This window comes from Periplaneta americana, chromosome 10, assembly GCF_040183065.1.
Source record: "Periplaneta americana isolate PAMFEO1 chromosome 10, P.americana_PAMFEO1_priV1, whole genome shotgun sequence".
Lineage (NCBI taxonomy): Eukaryota > Metazoa > Arthropoda > Insecta > Blattodea > Blattidae > Periplaneta > Periplaneta americana.
The window spans coordinates 24,837,920-24,859,146 of NC_091126.1; the positions used below are offsets into that span (position 1 = coordinate 24,837,920).

The window sequence follows — 21,227 nt, forward strand, 5'->3', positions numbered from 1 at the left end:
ACCAGGTGTATAATTACTACATTTCGGCATGGTCGAGCATAATAGTACATTATGCAACGAGCCTATAATTATAGTCAAGTTTCATATGACTTTTTATGCTCGACCATATTTCTAACTTTAAATTATTCATAAATATTCATGTTATTCTTATGTGACTGAGGAGCGGAACTGACCTTGTGCAATACCTCGTAAATTGTGAGATGTGCGCAGACGCGAAAGTATTGATTTTTTCCGAGAAACAGATGTCGACATTGACTTGGCATTGAAAAACGAGATGACAAATTGAATTTATTTGAATATTATTTACAATGAACTGTAATTATTATAGTAACAGAACTGACTTTATTTCAAATATAGGTGATTTATTGATTTATTTTTGTCTTTCGATTGCATATCCGACAATAATCGATACTTGCGCTTTCATATTGCTACAATGGTATTTTTCTGAGTGCTGGAACACCTGGACTTTAATGAATAGGTGTACTTTAATGAGGTCCATTAAAGGGCTGCTACCAGGTGTATAATTACTACATTTCGGCATTGTCGAGCATAAAATATGAGTAAATGACGCTATAGATAAATTGAACGAAGACATTGACTCGATTGTGACATGGACAAAGAAACTCCGTCTTAAAATCAATCCTGGAAAGACACAAGCAATTATATTAGGACACAAACGGCAAACCGACGCTGTAAAACACCTCGACATTTCCCCTGTTAAAGTAAGTACAGTGCATATCCCTTTCAGTTCTTCAGTAAAAAATCTTGGCATTCACATGGATAATAATCTCAACTGGGACATGCAAATCACAGAAACCTGCAGAAAAGTATATTCTATTATCCATGTGCTAAAAAGGATAAATGTTCATCTCCCCTCTTGCTTAAAAAAGTCCCTTGTGCAGACACTTGCATTTCCCTATTTCGACTATGCGGACATTTTACTGACTGACCTCTCCAGCGACAACAAAATGAAACTTCAACGTGCTCATAATTTGTGTGTACGTTTTGTAAGCAATGTTCGTAAATATGATCATATTACCCCATCCCTGGAAGCAATAGGTTGGCTTAAACTAGATAAGAAAAGAAATTTACATTCACTTCTATTTCTCTTCGAAATCTTGAACTCTTCTATTCCTTCGTACCTGTCGTCTCGCTTCACTTACCTTTCTTCCCACCACAATCTGAACACACGCTCTCGTCATGAAACAATACTAACAATACCATCCCATCGCACCTCCTCATACTCATCTTCTTTCACAATAGCCCTGCCAAGACTCTGGAATTCGCTACCTGCTAGCATCAGGGACTGTCGAAATAAAATTGAATTCAAACGAAAACTTACTAGGCACTTGGTCAGTAATTGATTACTTGTAAATAGTTTCTTTAATCTATGACAAAATATTTCAATATTCAGTAATTTCATCACTATACAATTTTGTTATTCTAGATTTAATTTGTAATTCAGTAAATATAAAATATTCTTTGTTTCTCTATGATAAATTATCTAGCTTTAATTATTCAGGTAATCTTTTCGTACTTTGATTTTATTGTAATTGTAAATTTAATACTAACTGTAATATTATTTGTAATTGTAATTGTAAATTTAATAGTAATTGTAATTTTATTGTTGATATTGTAGTTGGAATCTCCTGGTAGAGGGGCAGAGAAGGCCTGACGGCCTTATCTCTACCAGGTTAAATAAATAAATACTAATACTAATACTAATAAAATATTTTTTAAATAAGATATGCGTAGCTATTTCAAAGTCTAGTATCACTAAGTAGGGTTCAAAGGAAATCCAAAGAATGGACTCAATGTCTTGACTGTGCGCCCCATCATTTTATAGCACTGTTCAGTTTTAGATGGCAATAAGCAAAATGCTAATGTATGTACCGTTCCATATGAAATAGGCATACGTGAATGGTGTAAAGCTGGTGACCGCCTTCTAAAATAATGTCAGAGTTCGTGCCTAAGTATTCAAGTTTTGTCTTACAAGGTAACGTTACAATACTGTTATCTTCAGTGACAGAACAAAATTTTTCGTTTTTGCTTATTAAAATACCGGAAATCTTAGCTGGTTTATAGCTTCGTCCAAGTTTTTGGAATAGTGAGAACGAGTTTTTGGTGCCGTCTGTACATGGATTTGCGAGTTTTTACATAATCATCATGCGAAATATTTTCTAATCACTTCAACTCCCGTCTCCTGTCTCCAGAAACGTCCGCTATTGTATTGTATTGTATTTATTAACATTCCATGGTATTCATACATTGCTTACAGCTAGAATATGGAACAAGTCAAAAAACTTAATACTATTATAAAGACTTAATTTATAGTCACTGTCTAGATGAAATATATACAGACGAGATTTACAATATAGTCTACTAGTACAACACATAGTTTTAGTATCAATTTCATGAAGTGTTATAGAATGTCATGAATTCACCTACAGAATAGAAGGCGTGAGAAATTAGGTACTTCTTTAATTTGGCCCTAAATCATTTTGTGTTTTGAGTTTCATTTTTTATATCGATAGGGAGGCTATTAAAAATTTTTACTGCCATATAACGCACTCCTTTTTGATAGCACGATAGACTTGCCGATGGAGTATGAAAGTCATTTTTTGGCATGTATTTATGCTATGAACTGTTGAATTAGTTACAAAGTTTTCACGATTACATACGAGGAAGATTATTAATGAAAATATATATTGACAAGCCATGGGCATTATTTGCAGTTTTTTTTTTAAATAGTCCTACACGATTCCCTTGATTTGGCACCTACTATTATTCTAATTACTCTTTTTGTAATAGAAATATACTGTTACTATCTGTGGAATTTCCCCAGAATATTATTCCAAAACTCATTACCGAGTGGAAGTATGCAAAGTATATTGTTTTGCATAGATCTAATAGCAAAACAAGCTGAATTTAGTTTGGGGGTAAATTCTTTAATATGATTTTTCCAATTTAACACATTATCGATTTTGAAGCCAAGAAATTTGGTTGTTGTTTTTGTTTCTAATAGGGGTCTATTGTTAATTATTGCGCTAGAAATTTGCGACGTTGAATTTGGACAGGATTTAAATTAAATTGAATTATGTTAGTTTTGTTACAATTTAGTACCAATTAATTGACTGAGAACCAGTCACATATTTTGAAGAGAATTTCCTCTGTTGAAGATTGGAATGTGTTGGAGTTATTGGCTGTAATTACTATCGAAAATGCATATCACTTTCCTTTGCCTATTTTGCCACATTTAATTTCTACGCTATTAGTAATGAAATTATCAGCCCATAATCGCGAATTTTTTTAGTCCACGACGAAATTTTATATAATTTCGCGCTTATGTCCGGCTCCGATGATAACACCATTCTCTATCGCCGAACGAGAGAAAATGACGAGAATGTCGTTCATCTCCAACTGCCTGTATTCATATCTTTGAATTTGTATGATTGGTTTCCTCTCACTGTCGTAACATTTGAAACACGCTATAATTTCTGTGGATGCATATGATGATTATGATAATCAACTCCTATTTAATCATTTATTTGTCACATTTTATTGAACGTTTACGTCTAAAAATTAATTTTCCTGATATATTAAATTGTTTCCCTTTCCTTTGTCCTTAAAATTGTGTATTTTTTAATACTTTTTTTCTGTAATATAAACAATTATAATCAGAACCCTGTCTCCTTTCTCTTAGAATTGCCTTCTTTGATATTGTTGTTAAAAATTAAAAGTGATGTTATGGTGTTCATTAATTTGTGGAAGAACGTAGCTCGCTCGTAATAACAAATTTCGCACGAGCGTCAATTTGTTGAAACGTTGAAGAAATAAATAAATTGAGCTCTTCAACGAATCAGAAAACATTTTCAATAAATAGCCCCCATTTGTTTTACCTGTCCCATCTACACATAATCAATACCACCATCATCATTGCCATCAATTACATTTCTTCATTTGTTTAAGTTAAATGTACTTCTTAAAGTGTTAATTATTTTATTATTTTTAGTATTAGAAAATTGTTAAACATCACCATCATTATTCTTCACGATTTTAAATTTATTTGGTGCCGCTTTTAGTCAGAAACTAATTTCGTGTGCTGTCAAATCAAAATATCTGCCAATTCTCCTTTCCTATTTCCGTATACTTTCCAAATTTTGCGGGAAAATTAATTATGAAGTATCTTCTAATTCATCTTACGTTTTCCAATCTGCTCTAAACTTCATGCAATCAGAAGTTCCTGTAAAGGAAATAACAATTTGTTTGCTTTCCTTGTGAGCATTTCTTTGCGATATGCAATATGAAAATGCTTAACTCTTTTTCAAAGAATCCAGTCATTATGGGAACAGAAATAGTTTCTTCCTTACAAACAAGAGGTGATTTTAATCGAACGTCATAAGAAAGGCACATTACTGTTTTTGGTATTACATTCAAACAAGGAAAATTCATATTATTTTTATTTCCAGCGTGCAGCAAACTCTGACTCGGAAGTAAGAAGTCGATTTTCAAGAAGTAAAAACTAACCCTTGATCTCTAGTACTTCCTAAACGAACAGTAATTTTCAAATGATTAAAGAGATTACCGTATATTTTTATTTCACTACCTTATTTAGGATATCATTAATTATCTTGTGTTTTGATGAGATTATAGAGGTATTTACTACAAAATAAACAGACATTCAAAGTTTTATATATGCAAAATTATTAATGTTCTCAAGAGTCAGTTGAGGACAGAATATAAAAAAGACTGTAAGTGCCAATATTGTTGTTTTTTTTAATAAAGTTTGTTCCTTGCTCAATCCACTAAGAAAAATGATAAGTCTCATTGTAATTTTATTTAGGCCCTAATGATTTTAGATACATTACTATTCGCACAAGAAGCTTTGTTTTCTACCGTTTGTCCCTTTGGCACTTACAGACTTTTTTATGTCCACTCTTCAGTTGGCAGTGTTGTATAAAGTAATTCTGTAAGTTTCTTTGTCACTAAAATGTTCGCATGTGCTTCCTGTGTCACATGGCGCACATCAAAACGATAGTCTAGTTCATCTCATTCTAAATAATTTAACATAAAGCCAAAAATTTCATTTAAAAATTAATTCTAAATAGTTAGGAAGTGGGGGACGTAAATCTTTTGTTTAAAAAATTTCTAGAGGGAAAAGCCTCGAAGTGTGAGATCGGGACTCCGTGGTGGCCACAGTACGTTTCTCGTCTATTGTACGGCCAAACCAGCGCTGTTGAAGTGTTTCATACAGATAATTTCCGACACTGCACTGCCAGTGATCCTATTAGAAGATGAAGTTTCCCCTGTCCTTATGTAGCTGAATCAGTTCTTGAACCTAACAGCGCAAAATGCATGTCGATATCACAGATAGCCATCTTAAGTATTATGCTTGCGGCAGCGCAACAATGAGCATGGTAGTATCAACAGTGTTTTATCCAAACTCTACACTTCCTCAACCTAACAGCGCAAAATATATATCGATATCACAGATAGTTCTTTTTTTGTTCTATACAGTGTTAAAAATGTCTGTTTCTTTTGTAGTAACCCTGTATAATAAAAACTGACTTTTTTCTCCACAACTGTAGATGTAATCAACAAAGATAAAATATTTTAGGCAGCTGTTGTGTCATTGAAATATGGTCATGAAAAGAGTTCATCGATCTCGTCAATTTAAGTACATTTTATTGCCCAATTAATTTCCTTTATTGCTATCTCGAACTTTTGGATGTATGTAATTTCGCTGTTTCTCTTTGTAACTCTTCACTTGCGGAGCATTTAGCCTATATATTTCTTTAATCAGACATGCTGTATATTATTTATCTACATTTCCTCAATATTTCTCTTTAAAACTCTTATTTTCATTCTTGTAAATTTCATTATTACGTTTCCCCATGAGTTGAAACAGATCTCAAGAGGAAAATGAATGTATACTACTCTGACACTCCATATACCACTATAGAAGAGAAGCTACTTCATAAAATTTTAATAAATCTTGCTTTGTTTTATGAAAATTTCCTAATATAGCTCCTTTCAATTATTAATATCATGCCGAGTTCACTCTCACTGCGTACTACAAGATTGTACTTTTCTTCCATTTTCTTCTTTTCTTTCTTCTTTGGATTTGTCTTTCGTTTCCCCTTATGCACAATATACTTGCGTAAGTTTTTCTGGACTTACGTAATAAGAATTTCAAATTTAACTAGAGTAAAACCTCGTTAACCGCAGGTAAAGGTTCCCTCCTCCAATCTTCATTCCTAAGAAATAGCTCTTGGTAACGCATCCAGCAGATAGAATCCTCTATTCATTGTCAAATGTTAGAAAATTACTCTTGGTAACGAACCCAACACAGACGTTTCCTTCTCCATTCTTCAATCCTAGAAAATAATTCATGGTAATGGATTCAACAGATATACCTCTTTACCTCTCCTCAAATGCTAGAAAAAAAGCTCCTTATAACGGATGCAACAGATAGACTCGTTTATACTGGGTGTTCAGTTCAAAATGTGTCATGGCTCGCTGTAAGCCGTCATGTGGCTAGCCGATGAGCCTAGATAATTCAATCTTCCTACACTTCCGCAGAGGTGTATAACCTATCAGGCAGAGAAGTTGCCTAGCAAGTACGGCGGTCATTCTGAAGAGTACGTACCGATACGTACGGTAACGCCGGTAATGGCAGGAATGTGAACTGTTTGAAAATACGTACTGTCGGGATATGGGGAGAGGGTTAAGACGATTACTTACGTATTTGTTGACATTAACTTCGACTGTCAACATGGACATGGAGCATTTGATTTGTGTTGTGGAATGTTACCGTACGCAACCGATGATAACAAATACCCTGCGTACGACTTGCCGGCGCAAAACACAGTTCGAAAGAGGTTATGGTAGCACACAGACCGTACAGACCGCCATCTGTTGCTACGACGTTCAAGTTATACCGTACACGTTCTCAAGTTCAGATTGAAGAGCGCCTTAAATAATAGGCAACTTCTCTTACATATAAGCTGAAACTCGCTTCAAATCGGTGACCCAACAACAGTGACGTCATGACACACTTTGAAATGAACACCCAGTATATTCTAAAATTCTGCAAAATAATCTTTTTGTAACTGATCCAACAGATACAATCCTTTATTCAAAATCTGGAAAATTGCTCTTGGTTTCGGATAGACTCCTTTAACTATTCCCAAATGATTCAAAATGGTTTTTAGTAATGGATCTAAGAGATAGACTCCTTAATCTATTTTCAAATGCTGTAAAATAGCTCTTGGTGGAGGATCCAATAAATAAACTTCTTTGTCTATACTGTAATGCTGGAAAATAGCTGTTGGTAAAGGATCCAACACAGTCATTTATCTATTTTCAAACGCTGCAAAAAAGCTCTTGGTAACAGATCCAACTGATACTTTCCTTTATCTATGCTCAAATGCTCAAAAATACAGCCATTAATCTATTTTTATATGCTGAAAAGTAGCTCTTGGTAACGGACCCAACGGATAGACTCCTTTATCTATGCTCATATGCTAGAAAATAGGTCTTGGTAACGAATTCAAAAGATGGACTCTTTTATATAAACTCAAATCCTGGAAAGTAACTCTTGGAGCCAACATCCATTTCTTAAGAATGCCTGTTGGACTTCTCTGATGAAAGATCCGAAACGTTGCAGTATTGTACATTTATCAAGAGTAATCTTACTAGAGGTTTTCATTTATCTAGACAAAATCAAAACTCGAGCGGGATTTAATTAACTATTACACGATTAGAAGAAAGTATATAAAGATTAGAAGAAATAGAGTACTCTAATACAATAAAATATAATATATTAACTGACTTACTAAAATTCTGTTTCACTAATGTTAGCTTCACCAAAACGTTTGAACGGAGCCGCCATTTTCAGTCGTCTGTCTATGCTGGAAACAAATGACAATGGCAAAGCATGCTTTATAGTACCGTAAAGAATTTGCAGTTTGAAACGTTGGAAAACAAAGAAACAAATGCTAGGCAAGTGATAAAAATAAACAATTGCTAGGTAAGTGATAAAAATGTAGAGATAAACAGCCATGATCAATTGAAATATGTCCTTTCGTACCGTTTTACTGGTCAAAAATAGTTTGACTTAATAAAAGTGTAATAGTCAAGCTAAAACTCAATCATCTCACACTGCAATCAAGAAAGTCGAATCTGAAAATCTAAAAAAATATTTTTTAAGTAACAACGTAGAAATTTATTTTATACCTGCCCACATTAATTGTCACTCATTTCTGCTAGAAAAGTGGCAACTAAACTTCTAACACTCAAAACAAAACATTTGAAATTTTACCCAGATTTGACTCATTAAATTACTTTAACACTATTGTTAAATTTTTTCGTATTATTTTGAGAATGATTCAGAAATTATTCGCTTGTATAGTCCTGGCAATTGAACATATTTCCTTGTTATTCCATTTGAGTGTTTATATATATTTTTTTTTTGCCGATTATATTTCCACTGGTTCGAAGGAGCCAGTGAGTTGATGTATGACCGGTTGCGTTTTTTTAACGACCGTAAGTAAGCGTGTATTCTACAACTCCAGGAATTTTTAAAACTTCCACAAAGTATATACAGGCTTACTTTCGCCTTGAAGTTCTCATGGCGTCCTATTCCTTGCCCAGAATTTTATAGCACACTTGAACTCAGTAAAGTTTTCTTTTTTATTTCCTTTCAAATTACCAAAATTTTCATTGCTTCCTCTAACTTCTGCACTTTTTATAGCTCCACCCTAATTAGCGAATTTGTTGTTGACTTCAGACTTACTACTTGGAGTTTCCCTTATACCTCTATTTTCGTCGAATATTTAGTTTCCTGATAGCTGGACTTACTTTCTAACTTAAATGGGAAAGAGAGCTTCGAATATTAGTGTATTTAATAACGTATTTTATAAAATGTGAAGATACGTTATATTAGTGTATTGTATGTTGTACAAAACTTTCCACATACCGGGTGATTCATAAGAAAATGTAAATATTAAATGTGTGCATTGACCATCATTGTACAATAAAATTATCTCTTCTCTTTAATAATAACGTCTTTTCTTTTATCCAATTTAATAAACCCTATTTCACCCTGAGGTATATTAGGGTTATAGTTGGTATCAAAATACATATTTTATAAGCAATAAACAATAATAAAATTATCATACAAAATTGTGGTCAAGGTTACAATTCACATGAATTATGTACAAGAATACACCTTAATGAAAGAATGGATCGTTTCATAAAGCCTCAAGGCATGTCTCTATATTTATATCTAATGGTTATAGGAAGAAATATATATATATATATATATATATATATATATATATATATAAGCTATTAAACATGTTATTTTAGAAGCAATAAATAGCTATACTAAGAGATGGCTTAAAATTTACGAATTAAATACATTATTTAGTAGGCCTAACAACAATTGGCAATAATCAGGTATTACAAGAAATGGCTCAAAATTGGTGGTTCAGGGCTACAATACGAGCTTTCTCTCACCCACCACAAGCAATAGTAACGTCTTATAACACTTATACTGAAAATGTTTTCCTTTTTTTCATAGTTGTGTGGCAAAAAAAAAAAGCAGCAAGAAATTTGGAACAAACTGAAAGTAATTTCTCTCAAGATGTAAAAAAAAATGTCAATGTACAATAGTGGCAAAAAAACCGGACTGATCCTTGTAGGTGATTTCAGAGCCTTGTTCACTCCAGAGCACTATAGATTGGTAACTAAGACTTTCGTGGTTCGAATCCTGTCTGGGAAGGAAACTATTTTTTGTTCCTTATTCAAATTTATTCCCAATACTTTTCGATTCCTGGTAAAATGCATGTTCTGGGAATAATAAGTTAGTTAAGTAATAAAATATCCCTGCAATCGAAAAGTATTGGGAATAAATTTGAATAAGGAACCCAAAAGCTTCCTTCCCAGGTAGGATCCGAACCACGAAAGTCTTAGTTACCAGTCTATCGTGCTCAGGAGTGAACAAGGCTCTGAAATCAGCTACAAGGGTCGGTCAGGGTTTTTTTGCCACTACTGTACATATAAGTGTTCGATCTCGTAGACAGAGTCGTGCTCGTCGCCATTGTGATTTTTTAATATCACCCGTTCAAGTTACTCCGAAAAGTTTCACAGCTACGTTCATATCGTCGCTGCAGGTCGATGACATTTAAGTATGTTTAAATGTAACAGGCTCATCTCAGTAGATTTACTGGCATGTAAAAGAACTCCTGCGGGACAAAATTCCGGCACACCGGCGACGCTGATATAAACTCTGCAGTTGCGAGCGTCGTTAAATAAACCATAATTTAATTTAATTTAACTGGTCCTCCATGATCTATTCACTTCACAGCGACGTAACTCTGAAATGAAGTATTTTCAGAAAAATTTTAAAGGTAGTGTTATTCTTGTATTTGCTGCTACATTACACACATCTAATATTTACACTTTTTTATGAATCTAGTAGCTGTTCTGCAAAGTACAGCGATGTTGTGCGACCGTCAATTAGGTCGCACTGATTGCTAGCCGGATGGCTACTGCGTTCATCTTCTGCTCATTCTCGTCAGGATTTCCGATTTATTTTTTTTATTTTATTAGGTTATTTTACGACGCTTTATCAACATCTTTGGTTATTTAGCGTCTGAATGAGATGAAGGTGATAATGCCGGTGAAATGAGTCCGGGGTCCAGCACCGAAAGTTACCCAGCTGGATTTCCGACACCACCATTGTACACAACAATGGAAAACTACTTTTCGGGAATAACTGGAGCTCTCAGGATACTATAGGAAACTACATGGCTACTAAACTAAGTCTGAAAATGATTGCGTTATTGTACACTACTTGATATATTCTATATTTACAAAAAAATATACAAGTTACTTACAGGGTATTTCATCAGATGACACCATGCCGCTTCTGAGTCTCTGAAATTCACACTCTCTGTCAGTCTTCTCCAACTACCCAACTGCCTCCCGCGTCTCCTTTCCAACACTTTTTATGTTTCGGTACCCTTTTCCCGCCCGGGTTACCGACCACCCATCCACCAAGTGAGATGGTCTTAAAACACTTTTGATTTCACGTACTTACAAATATCGTCTTAATCAATCATTTCTTACATTTAATTTTGATTTAGTGCATTATAGTGACAAGTCACTATAATGAGATTACGCGCAAGAAAAGAGTCCGAATAATGCGTGATATAATTTGACCAATTAAAATGCATGCTTTGTCCTACTGGACCAATGGGATTGGGCCAGCAACGATCTGAAGCGTAAGAATACTTTCGTTGTAGGCAGTGATTTTACCACACGCCCGACAAGACTGTCCATACCGCTGGCTAAGCATCTCAAGACCGTGTATTCCGCTGACACTGTTCCTAGTTCCAATTTAATACTCCACAGGAAATCATGCTACAGGGCGTTCTTTAGCCCTGGGGCATAACATATTTAACACTTTACACTCATAGAACTTATTTCTAAATACTTTTCTTCGTACAACTATTAAACATAAGGTGGGTGCTCCTGTTATGGCCATGTTCCTGATATGGCCACCCCCCCTGTTGTGAGTTAGTTAACCAAAAAATCCGCTAAATTGCAGCAGCATCCAGTGAAAGGACATCCTGGTATGTCACTTGATCGTTTTCCATCCAATCAGTTTGAGCAATATGGCGTCAGTTGCCTGTTTTGCGGTTTTCATGTGACCTCTTCTTATTTTTCTCTGATAAGTCTCCTTTGTTTTATGCAAATTTTTCAAAGACTTGTTTCATGAAAACCATAGTACTCCATTCAGTTTTTAATGTTCTGTTGATTGGTGTTGTCGTTGATGGCGTATCTTTTACGAGTTGTTCATAATCAAACAATTTTTGTGAAAGCTTACCTGCTCCTGATATGGCCATATCAAATGCACCATGGCCATATCAAGTTCATTTCACTTTTATTTTTTCACCTGACAAATTTACATGCCTTACAGCTGGGATTACGCAAAAATTTTGTATTTTAAGAAAAACGACTTATTTTTTTATGGAAAAACCTGTTTTTACTACACTTTTGAATTATAAAAAAAGATTATTAAGTGTCATGTTTATTCATTTTATACCAAAATTATTTAATTTTAGCACAACTGCGCTTTCACACTGAAAACAATCACGATTTGTAGAACATGGAACAAGGGTGGCCATATCATGTGCACATGTTCCTGATATGGCCACTAGGTAGACTTTTGGAATTTGGGACTTTTTGGACAATTAAAGCTATTTTTATGGGGAAAGGAAATTGTTTTAAGAAAGTCCATTAGACTGAGAACGAGTAAGAAAAAAGTGGTTTACATTTTTTTTTTTCAAAATGACGGCTAGAAAAATTCTCAAACCTTAGCATGGCCATATCAGGGACACCTACCTTATATAAATTCACCTGTACTATTGCGTCTAATGTGCCCATTCGTACAAAATATTGTTATTTTAAAAATATCAACCAAAATATCGTCCCTTGTACAAGCGTTCAACCAAAATATCATCACTTGTACAAAATTTTAACCAAAATACTGCGACATGAACAACCATTACATCAAAATATTGCAGTTGCTACAAACTTTCAATCAAATTATCTTCATTTGTACAACCATTTCATTAAACTATCACTTATACTTTGTAATCATTGAAGTAAAATGTCGTAATTTGTACTTGTACAACGCATTATCAAGATAGATGAATGGAACCAATTACCTGCAATGATTTTTAAGGGCTGTCCCCTAACAATCGAAATGTTCAAACTTCGGAACACTGGTGTAAATAGCAATGCTTTTAAGAAATGCCAGAGTGTAGTAGTTGAAATTTAAATCAGTAGAAGGAATTATTACTATTTAATTCTTACATTATTGACATCTGTTATGATTTTTGCTACTATTATTATAATTGTATTTAACTATTGTAAATATATTGCAGTTATTATTTTTCTTATTATTTTATTCTACGTGGGCGGCCGGGTAGCTCAGTTGGTAGAGCAGCTGGCTACGGACTGGAAGGTCCGGGGTTCGATCCCAGAGTGTATCAGGATTTTTTCTCTTTGCCAAACTTTTTAGAACGGCCCCGAGGTTCACTCAGCCTCCTATAAAATTGAGTACCGGGTCTTTCCCGGGGGTAAAAGGCGGTCAGAGCGTGGTGCCGACCACACTACCTCATTCTAGTGCCGAGGTCATGGAAAGCATGGGGCTCTACTTCTATGCCCCCCAAGTGCCTTCATGGCATGTTACGGGGATACCTTTACCTTTTGCCTTTTTTATTCTACGTATTTTACTTTACTTCTTATTGCTTATTTATCTTGTCATTCCTCTTATTATTCCTACCGTTTGTAAAATTTAAGCAAATTTATGTAAGGCATGCGCGACTTCGCAGTTAAGGTTACACTGAAGTGGATTAATGACACTTTTCACGAAAAAAATACAAAATTTTTGTTTTTACTCATAAAGTATATATCGACGCTTACGGATGCTCTTCGCAAAACTTCAGAGACTTGCGCCCCTTGGAACACTTCTTTCGGCAGCGATTTTTAAATGTGTGCATACTTTAAATCCGCTGAAGTCGCTACTGTTTAACTCCATTTTTTTTTGGTTTCTAGTTTTTACATTTTTGGCCATGTTCCAAACCTATATCCTTCCATAAATTTTGAGCTAGCTACATCAAAATTTTTTCACGCCTCTCTCAGACTATACTGTAAGAAAGTTCGCATGGATATCTTACAAGAATTTCAAAGGGATTGAAAAAATAATTTATGCTCGACCATGCCGAAATGTAGTAATTATACACCTGGTAGCAGCCCTTTAATGACCTCATTAAAGTACACATATTCATTAAAGTTCAGGTTTTCCACCAATCAGAAAACAACATTGTAGCAATATGAAAGCGCAAGTATCGATTATTCTCGGGTCTCCAATCGAAAGACAACTAGCGAAACGTCACGGAGGTTGGAAATCCAATACTGTCGCAGAAGGTTATGTTCTGTTACTATAATAATTAGCGTTAATTGTAAATAATATTCAAATAAATTCAGTTTGTCACCTCGTTTTTCAATGTCTAAATCAATTTCAATGTTATATCAAGATTAATGTTTATTTTACTCTCTAGATTATATCAAGGTCAATGACATTGGTTTCTCGGAAAAAATCAATACTTTCGCGTCTGCGCACATCTCAGAATTTACGAGATATCGCACATGGTCAGTCCCCCTCCCCAGTCAGATAAGAATAACATGAATACCTATGAATAATTTCAAGTTAGAAATATGCTCGAGCATAAAAAGTCGTATGAAACTTGCCTATAATGGTAATTAAGACGCTCGTATGAAAATTATGAAACTCACTTGCGCTCGTTTCATAAACATACTCGCGTCTTAATTACCACCATTATAGGCTCGTTGCATAATGTACTATTCTACAATCATGACAACTTTTTTCGCCTTTGAATTACAGAAATATAAACATTTTTTAAACAAAAATTATTATCACAGTTAAAATGTTCTTACCAATAATTGTTGACAATATGTTGAACATAATAGTAAAATTTCAATTTAAAAATAATTTTTCTAAGAGATGAAGAAATACTAAAATTATTTTCTACAACACACTTTTAAAAAATGTACCAGATATTTACTAATTGAGCTGAAAATTTGTATGTATTCTATGTATATGCCAAGTAATTTGTGTGGAAGAAAATGAGAACTGTAGGTGCAATATTTTCAAATTTTCAAATTTCACTTTGAACGAAATACAATAAAATAAGTAATTGCCAATATTTCAGTCATCAATTCCAGTAATTATCTCTTCAACAATTGGCTCCTATATTTACACCTAATAATTATTGTGAGAGCAACAGAATAATAATTATGTAAAATGTTATCTTCACATAGGCATTACTCTGTACCTTATATACCACAAATTGAAGACATGGAGAAATTTAAAGGCGTGACTCAACACAGCAAAGATTACCGCTCGAGTGACATGTACAGGAACATGCGCGTGGTGATTCTTGGTGCAGCCTCATCGGGAGTGGACATCGCCATGGAAGTCTCCACAGTTGCAGTTGAGGTAAGTCCACAGTCTAGCATATACAGTCACGAAGCTCAATACGTAGTAAATATGCATCCATAGATAGTTGCTAACCACTAGGATCGCTACTATCGCCTCATTACAGACAATGTGAAATGGTACCTGCACAGTCTATTGTTCCTAGTACCCTCATAAACTCAAGCTTCGTGACTGTATATACTAGACCAGTGGTGTCAAAGCAAGCGCATTTTTCTGACCTTGACTCCGTGCGCGGGCATGAAGTGCTGGGAATGGAATGAGAAACGGTTATGTATATGAATAAGCAGCCTGTTGGATTAAAAAAAAAACAGTTGTGCACAAACTTCAAACGGAACGTGAAATTTTATGTCGTTATTTCTATATGGCTTCTTTCTGTTTAATATTATCTATATTGTCTGTAAAACAAAAGTACTAACACTAATTTCTTAATATTGCACTTGTGTTTTAGGGGAGAGTCGGGTAGTATCGGACATCGGGTAATATCGGACAGTGCGTTTCTTTCATCTACCACCATATGGTAGTACCTGAATGACATGGTTACGTTTCTCTATGCGACATCACAGAAACGTAACCATGTCAATCAGGTACTATCATCGTCTGGTAGATGAAAGAAACTCACTGTCCGATATTACCCGCTGTCCGATATTACCCGACTCTCCCCTAAGTCTTAATAACATAATAGAGAGTTAAGAAGTAATATTCACTTAAATTCCATAGTAGTATAATATTATACTGTATTAAGTGGATGAAACACATCATTCATAAAGAAAGTGATATTCAGAAGAAAGAGCTTGAGTATGACATGATAAGTTGGAATTCATATTGATGGTATTTTTAACCTTACAAAAGTAATCAATAAACTAATCAAAACAATATTACAGTACAAAGCAAAGTTACCTAGGTACTGTATCTGTTTTAAGTGTAACTAATATTACACAACAAAACTCTTATCGCATTATGATTTTAAGGTGATATTTGTGAGCAACTTCCTATCATCAGAATATTAAATTATTTTCTCGAAATCTGCTGAAGCTATAGAGCTGACATTTATACAACACATGGGCACGTATCTTTTGCTTGTGATGTAACAGTAGTTGCTTTGTTAATTCATTTCCTTACAAACAATTTCCATGCGAATATTTTCAAAAATTTCAATACACTATCTTCCAGTAATACGTATTTACGATACTTATATTAGATTTACGAAAACATCGCTTCAGTACCTGTAAGGCTACTAAATAAACATGTCTGAAAATTTCACTTTTCTTTAAAAAAAAGGTTGAGAAAATATTCCTTTTGAATAAAAAATAAACTTGTGAAAAATAAGCATTAAAATTATAACTTACATTCCTATAATGGGCTTATACTTCTCAGACAAATCTAAAAATTAACATGGATACAATTTTAATAAGTTCTCTTCCCTTTATCTATTGAATCAGTGCTGGCCATCCGTGTATACAGCTCGACCAAGCGGCATATACTACCTCTTTCGTCTGTCTTTTTCCTTTCCGTTGTAAAGCGCTCAGGCTCTCCTGACCTCTAAAGCGCGCACTTGCGCCTATGGGCATCACTTGACATGACTGTACTAGACTGTGGTAAGTCGTTGAGTGATCGCAATGAGAAACGACATAACTGTCCCTTCGCTGAAGCACAGTATAGTATATACAGTCGCGAAGCTCAATACGTAGTAAATATGCAAACATTAGGTAGTTGCTCACCACTAGGATCGCTAATATCGCTTCATTACAGTCTATTGTTTCTAGCACCCTCAAAACTCAAGCTTCGTGACTGTATATAGTAGACTGTGAAGATTTAGCCAGTGGAAAGGGGTAGTATCTGCCCAGATTGGAGCCAGTGAAGCGTATCGGCACACAGCAGTTGAAACGATTGCAACACGTTACTTGAAGAAAGGAGTTATTATTTTTCGCTCATGAGTTCAAACTACGAGTGTCTTTCCGAAAGTAATGACTTCTGTTTATTTTCATGTAAACTACAACAGATATGGAGAACATAATAACACAGTTAAATAGAGCAAGATTTCAGCAACATATACAGGGACATCATTTTATTTTTACTTAAATTTTTATTGTACCTGAGTTTTTTAATGTACTTCACTCCCATCCCTTCTACTAATAAAGTTCAGCCGTCCTCCACACAGATCCGAGACTGCACATACAGTAGCCTTACAGTCGTAGTAAACAGTACGTTTCAAAAATATGTTCGCGTTTTCCAGTGACGAAAGAGCTTTCAATACTGAATCATTTTCGCACAGGTACTGTCGTCCATTTGCCTAAGTCGTATCCCGGTTTCCCCCACCAGCTTTTATTCGCCAGCTAGTGGCTGGGCTGTCTTAGCTCCTTCCTCAGAACATTAATTTCTGTTAGGAATTGGACGTCTACGTAATATTATACAACTGTTTAAAATAACTTAAATAAAAGGGCCTTGTTAAGTAATTAACTGTCACGTGATTTCCTCCCTTTCTACGACCCTACGACATAACCACTTGGATGGAGAGTAGATAGTATGTCTGAGTAATTTTATCTTTTCAGATTGAGCAGAAGTGAAGATTGAATTTACAGTACTTAAGGTATCCTTTTATAGAGTAGGTACAGAATTATTTCAACATGAGTTACTAGTACGAAAAACGAAACTGGTAATTGGGATTACGTACAATAGTCTATAGTGAGATAATATGTACATTAGAACTGAAGCCTGTATCGAAATGAACGGCCACCATTTTCAAAAATGTGTTTAAATATCTACATTATGATTGTTTTTCAATTTAACTTCATTCTCTATATTGTACGCTAATGTGCTGTAGACAGTATAATATACACTGCATAATGAATACGTCCACATGGACAGCTCAGTTCGTGAGTAAAAACACGCATTGTTAATACTGTACTGTATTTTGATTAAACAAAAACCTAATGAAAATTATCAAACCTAAAAGCGCAATATTTCCTAGTTTACGTAAATGGATGAACTACTTTTCTTCCCTCCTATACCTAGTAAAGTGATTTTTTTTGTATATTACGTCAGTATCATCGAACTCCAGTCGTGGAACGGGGTAGCAAACGGCGTTGATCCAGAGGTATAGGCAAGTTAATATTAAAAATGTTAGTAAAAATAAAATGATGTCCCTGTAGTTATTTTTCCCATATAGTCACCACCATACGTTATGTATTTTTGTCAGGGATGAACAAGAGCCTGTATTCCGCGCTCGTTAAAAATCTGAACTAGCAGAGGAAAGCCACTTTGTTACAGCTGCGATGACATCATTCTTTTCCGTTAATAAGTCAGTCAGTTGCTTCACTTCCCATTCGAGTGTCTGCCTCACTCTATAGGTGCTATGCACGTTGCAGGTTACGCATTGGCTCGGCGCACGATCACATTTTCGCCACGGCTGCCATAGAATCACTAAAACCATGAACGTGATACCCATGTCGCAACTTCGCAGTTAATTGAATATTTAATTGCTTATTTTCAATTAAACTAAATGTACTCCAGAAAACTTCAATAATCAATAGGCAATTTTAATACAGGGACATCACTTTATTTTTACCTACATTTTTAACATTAACCTGACTATACTCGGAAACACTGTTACCCCCTTCCATTACAGGTGCTTGGTGTTACTAGTGCAATATGTAAACAAATCATTTTACTAGCTATAGGAGGATAGAAAAGTAGTGTATTCATTTATCTTGCAGGTAAATACGATATTACGATTTTCAGTTTGTTTATTACTTTTACGGTATTTTATCAAAATACAGTAGAGTAGTAACAGTTTTTTTTTTCACAAATTCAACTCTTCAGGCGGTTGTATTCATTATATAATGGCTACTTTATTCAGCATATTACCGTACTTTCGGTAACTATAATCTTCACTTCTGCTCAGTCCACACAGATTAAGTTATTCAGTCATGCTACACACCGTACCTGTGCGAAGTAAGCAGGGCCAGGTGTTTATGGAGATCTCGAAAATCATGACATACAGTAATAGATATACTATATATTTTTACTAATCTTTACGAATTAAGTGATTCTGATTAATAATATGCGGATAAAACAATCACGACAAAACAGGAAATAGAGTTCGAATAGCGAAATATGAACACATTCGCGAATTATTATTATTGCGCCATTTTATAGCGAATTTCATATTCTGAGTTATTTTCTCGAACTCTTTTTTTCCATTTCAATTTGTTATACAATCAAGTAGGCTACATTACATGGTATTCCAGGTGTTCTGATTACAATAGTGAACTCAAAAGACGGAGAATTCAACATTTCACAAATAATTGGAAAGTGTTAATTTGAGGGCTGCAATTTTTTTTTTTTTCGATTTTAATGAATGTGTGTTAAGTGCAGTTTCAATCCAACAAATATTGTCTACTGGCCATACCGCACCTTTACCAGAATCCAACGAACCTTTAATGTTAATTGTTTGGAAAGTAATATTCATACTGAGTTAATTGTATTTTCCAAAATTTCCATTAATATCCGACAAGATTACAAATCAATCTCCAACAATCTCCTCCGACACTTAAATTAAAATACACAAATGACAAAATTAATCTCCATAATTACCTTCCTGGTAATAAGCTTCAATAATATAGGCTCTTTCTTCTTTAGAAAACGCAACCATATTTCTGAAACACACTATACTCTGTAATGTTTACTTCACTGCTAGCAGACTTCGAATGCAATAGCGACACTAAGTTTGTATGGCTGACGGGAGCAAGGATATTAGTTAAAGGGGTGGGAATCAAGTATATTCAGAAACGCAGGTACAATAAAAATGCAAGTAAAAATAAAGTGATGTCCCTGTACATGAAATATGTAGCGTCATAGTTTCAAATACGATATATCCATACTCTGTGATGCACACCCTTCGAATGACTAACCACTAGAATTGAGGAATGATATAAGTGAAAGAAAACTGACTGTGGTTTCTAGCTTTGTTGCCGGCTTTACCAAAGTGAAGATAGACAAACTCTGTAAGTAAATACATAATGTTGACGGTACGAAGGTTAGAATAATATTGAATAATATATGACAATATAACATATTTGTATTATGAAGAAGATCCCTCCGTCTTGTTTATTTACTTAAAAGGATACGGAAATGCCTATCTTGACAATGTTAAATTGCGTCTTACATAAGGAACTTTTTCTCGAATTCTATTGAAGCTAGACAGCTGATTTTTTTGCAGGTCGTGTACACGTAACTTGATTTTATGCTGAAATAGTTTTCCTTCTATTTATTTTCTTGCCGAGAAGTAATTTTTACCCAATCGCATATTTTTTCAACGATTTTCTGTACACTAGCCCCTGTAACACCTCCAAAATTTCACAAATTTCATAATTGTTTCAGTACATGTAAAACGCCCAAAGAAATAATGCCTGAAATTTTAAGCTCTCTAGATCAAATAGAATCTGAGAAAAGATTCTATCGTTTGAAAAAACTGAACTTAATGAAAATGAGCGTTAAAATAATCGTATTGCAGAGTAAATCGTAATTCATGTCATTAATTTCAGGGGGTTATTCTTTGAGATATTTCAAACAAAAAATACAACTTTGCGCTTTTTTGCTTCCTTTTCGAGGTAAAAATTATTTTACATGAAACATTTCATAGCGTATTTTGGGAAAACCATTGGTTTAATTCCCAATATGCTCAATCAGTTTAAGAGAGCAGTGTATTATTATAATAAGTGAGATAAATAATTTTAGTTTTGTCCATTAAATTTGTAGAAATTTGATCCGAAGAAATATAACTTTGTAAGATTATTTTGCAGAACCAGAACTTACATTTGTTGGACTTTAATTTGCGGATAATTCGCGACTTTCGAAATTTCGCGGAAGTTCTTGCGTTACCGCGATTTATCATGTGTTTAAAATATGAACATATGTAGAATATCAAAAAATGTTACATAAACATGAGTCCGGAAATTGATAATTATTGAAATACCATACATTTATTGGAAGGTTTTCCACTAGCAGTCTGGCAAGAGATGTACTTCATGCACGATGGTGCCCCTATACATTTTAGTCTATGTCCGTAAACACCTGGATGAATGTTATCCTGATCACTGGGTAGGTAGTGGTGGACCAATTGCTTGGCCTC

General features: G+C 34.5%; 1 protein-coding gene across 3 annotated transcripts in view; it reads left to right on the forward strand.

Annotated features, from left to right (window-relative positions):
* LOC138707524 (uncharacterized) overlaps positions 1 to 21,227 on the forward strand; it is a 737,224-nt gene that overhangs the window by 436,327 nt on the left and 279,670 nt on the right. For all 3 annotated transcript variants that reach the window (XM_069837052.1, XM_069837051.1, XM_069837053.1), the window contains one exon: positions 14,920 to 15,097. In XM_069837052.1, coding sequence (XP_069693153.1) covers positions 14,920 to 15,097 — 178 coding nt within the window. The remainder of the gene's footprint in view (positions 1 to 14,919; positions 15,098 to 21,227) is intronic.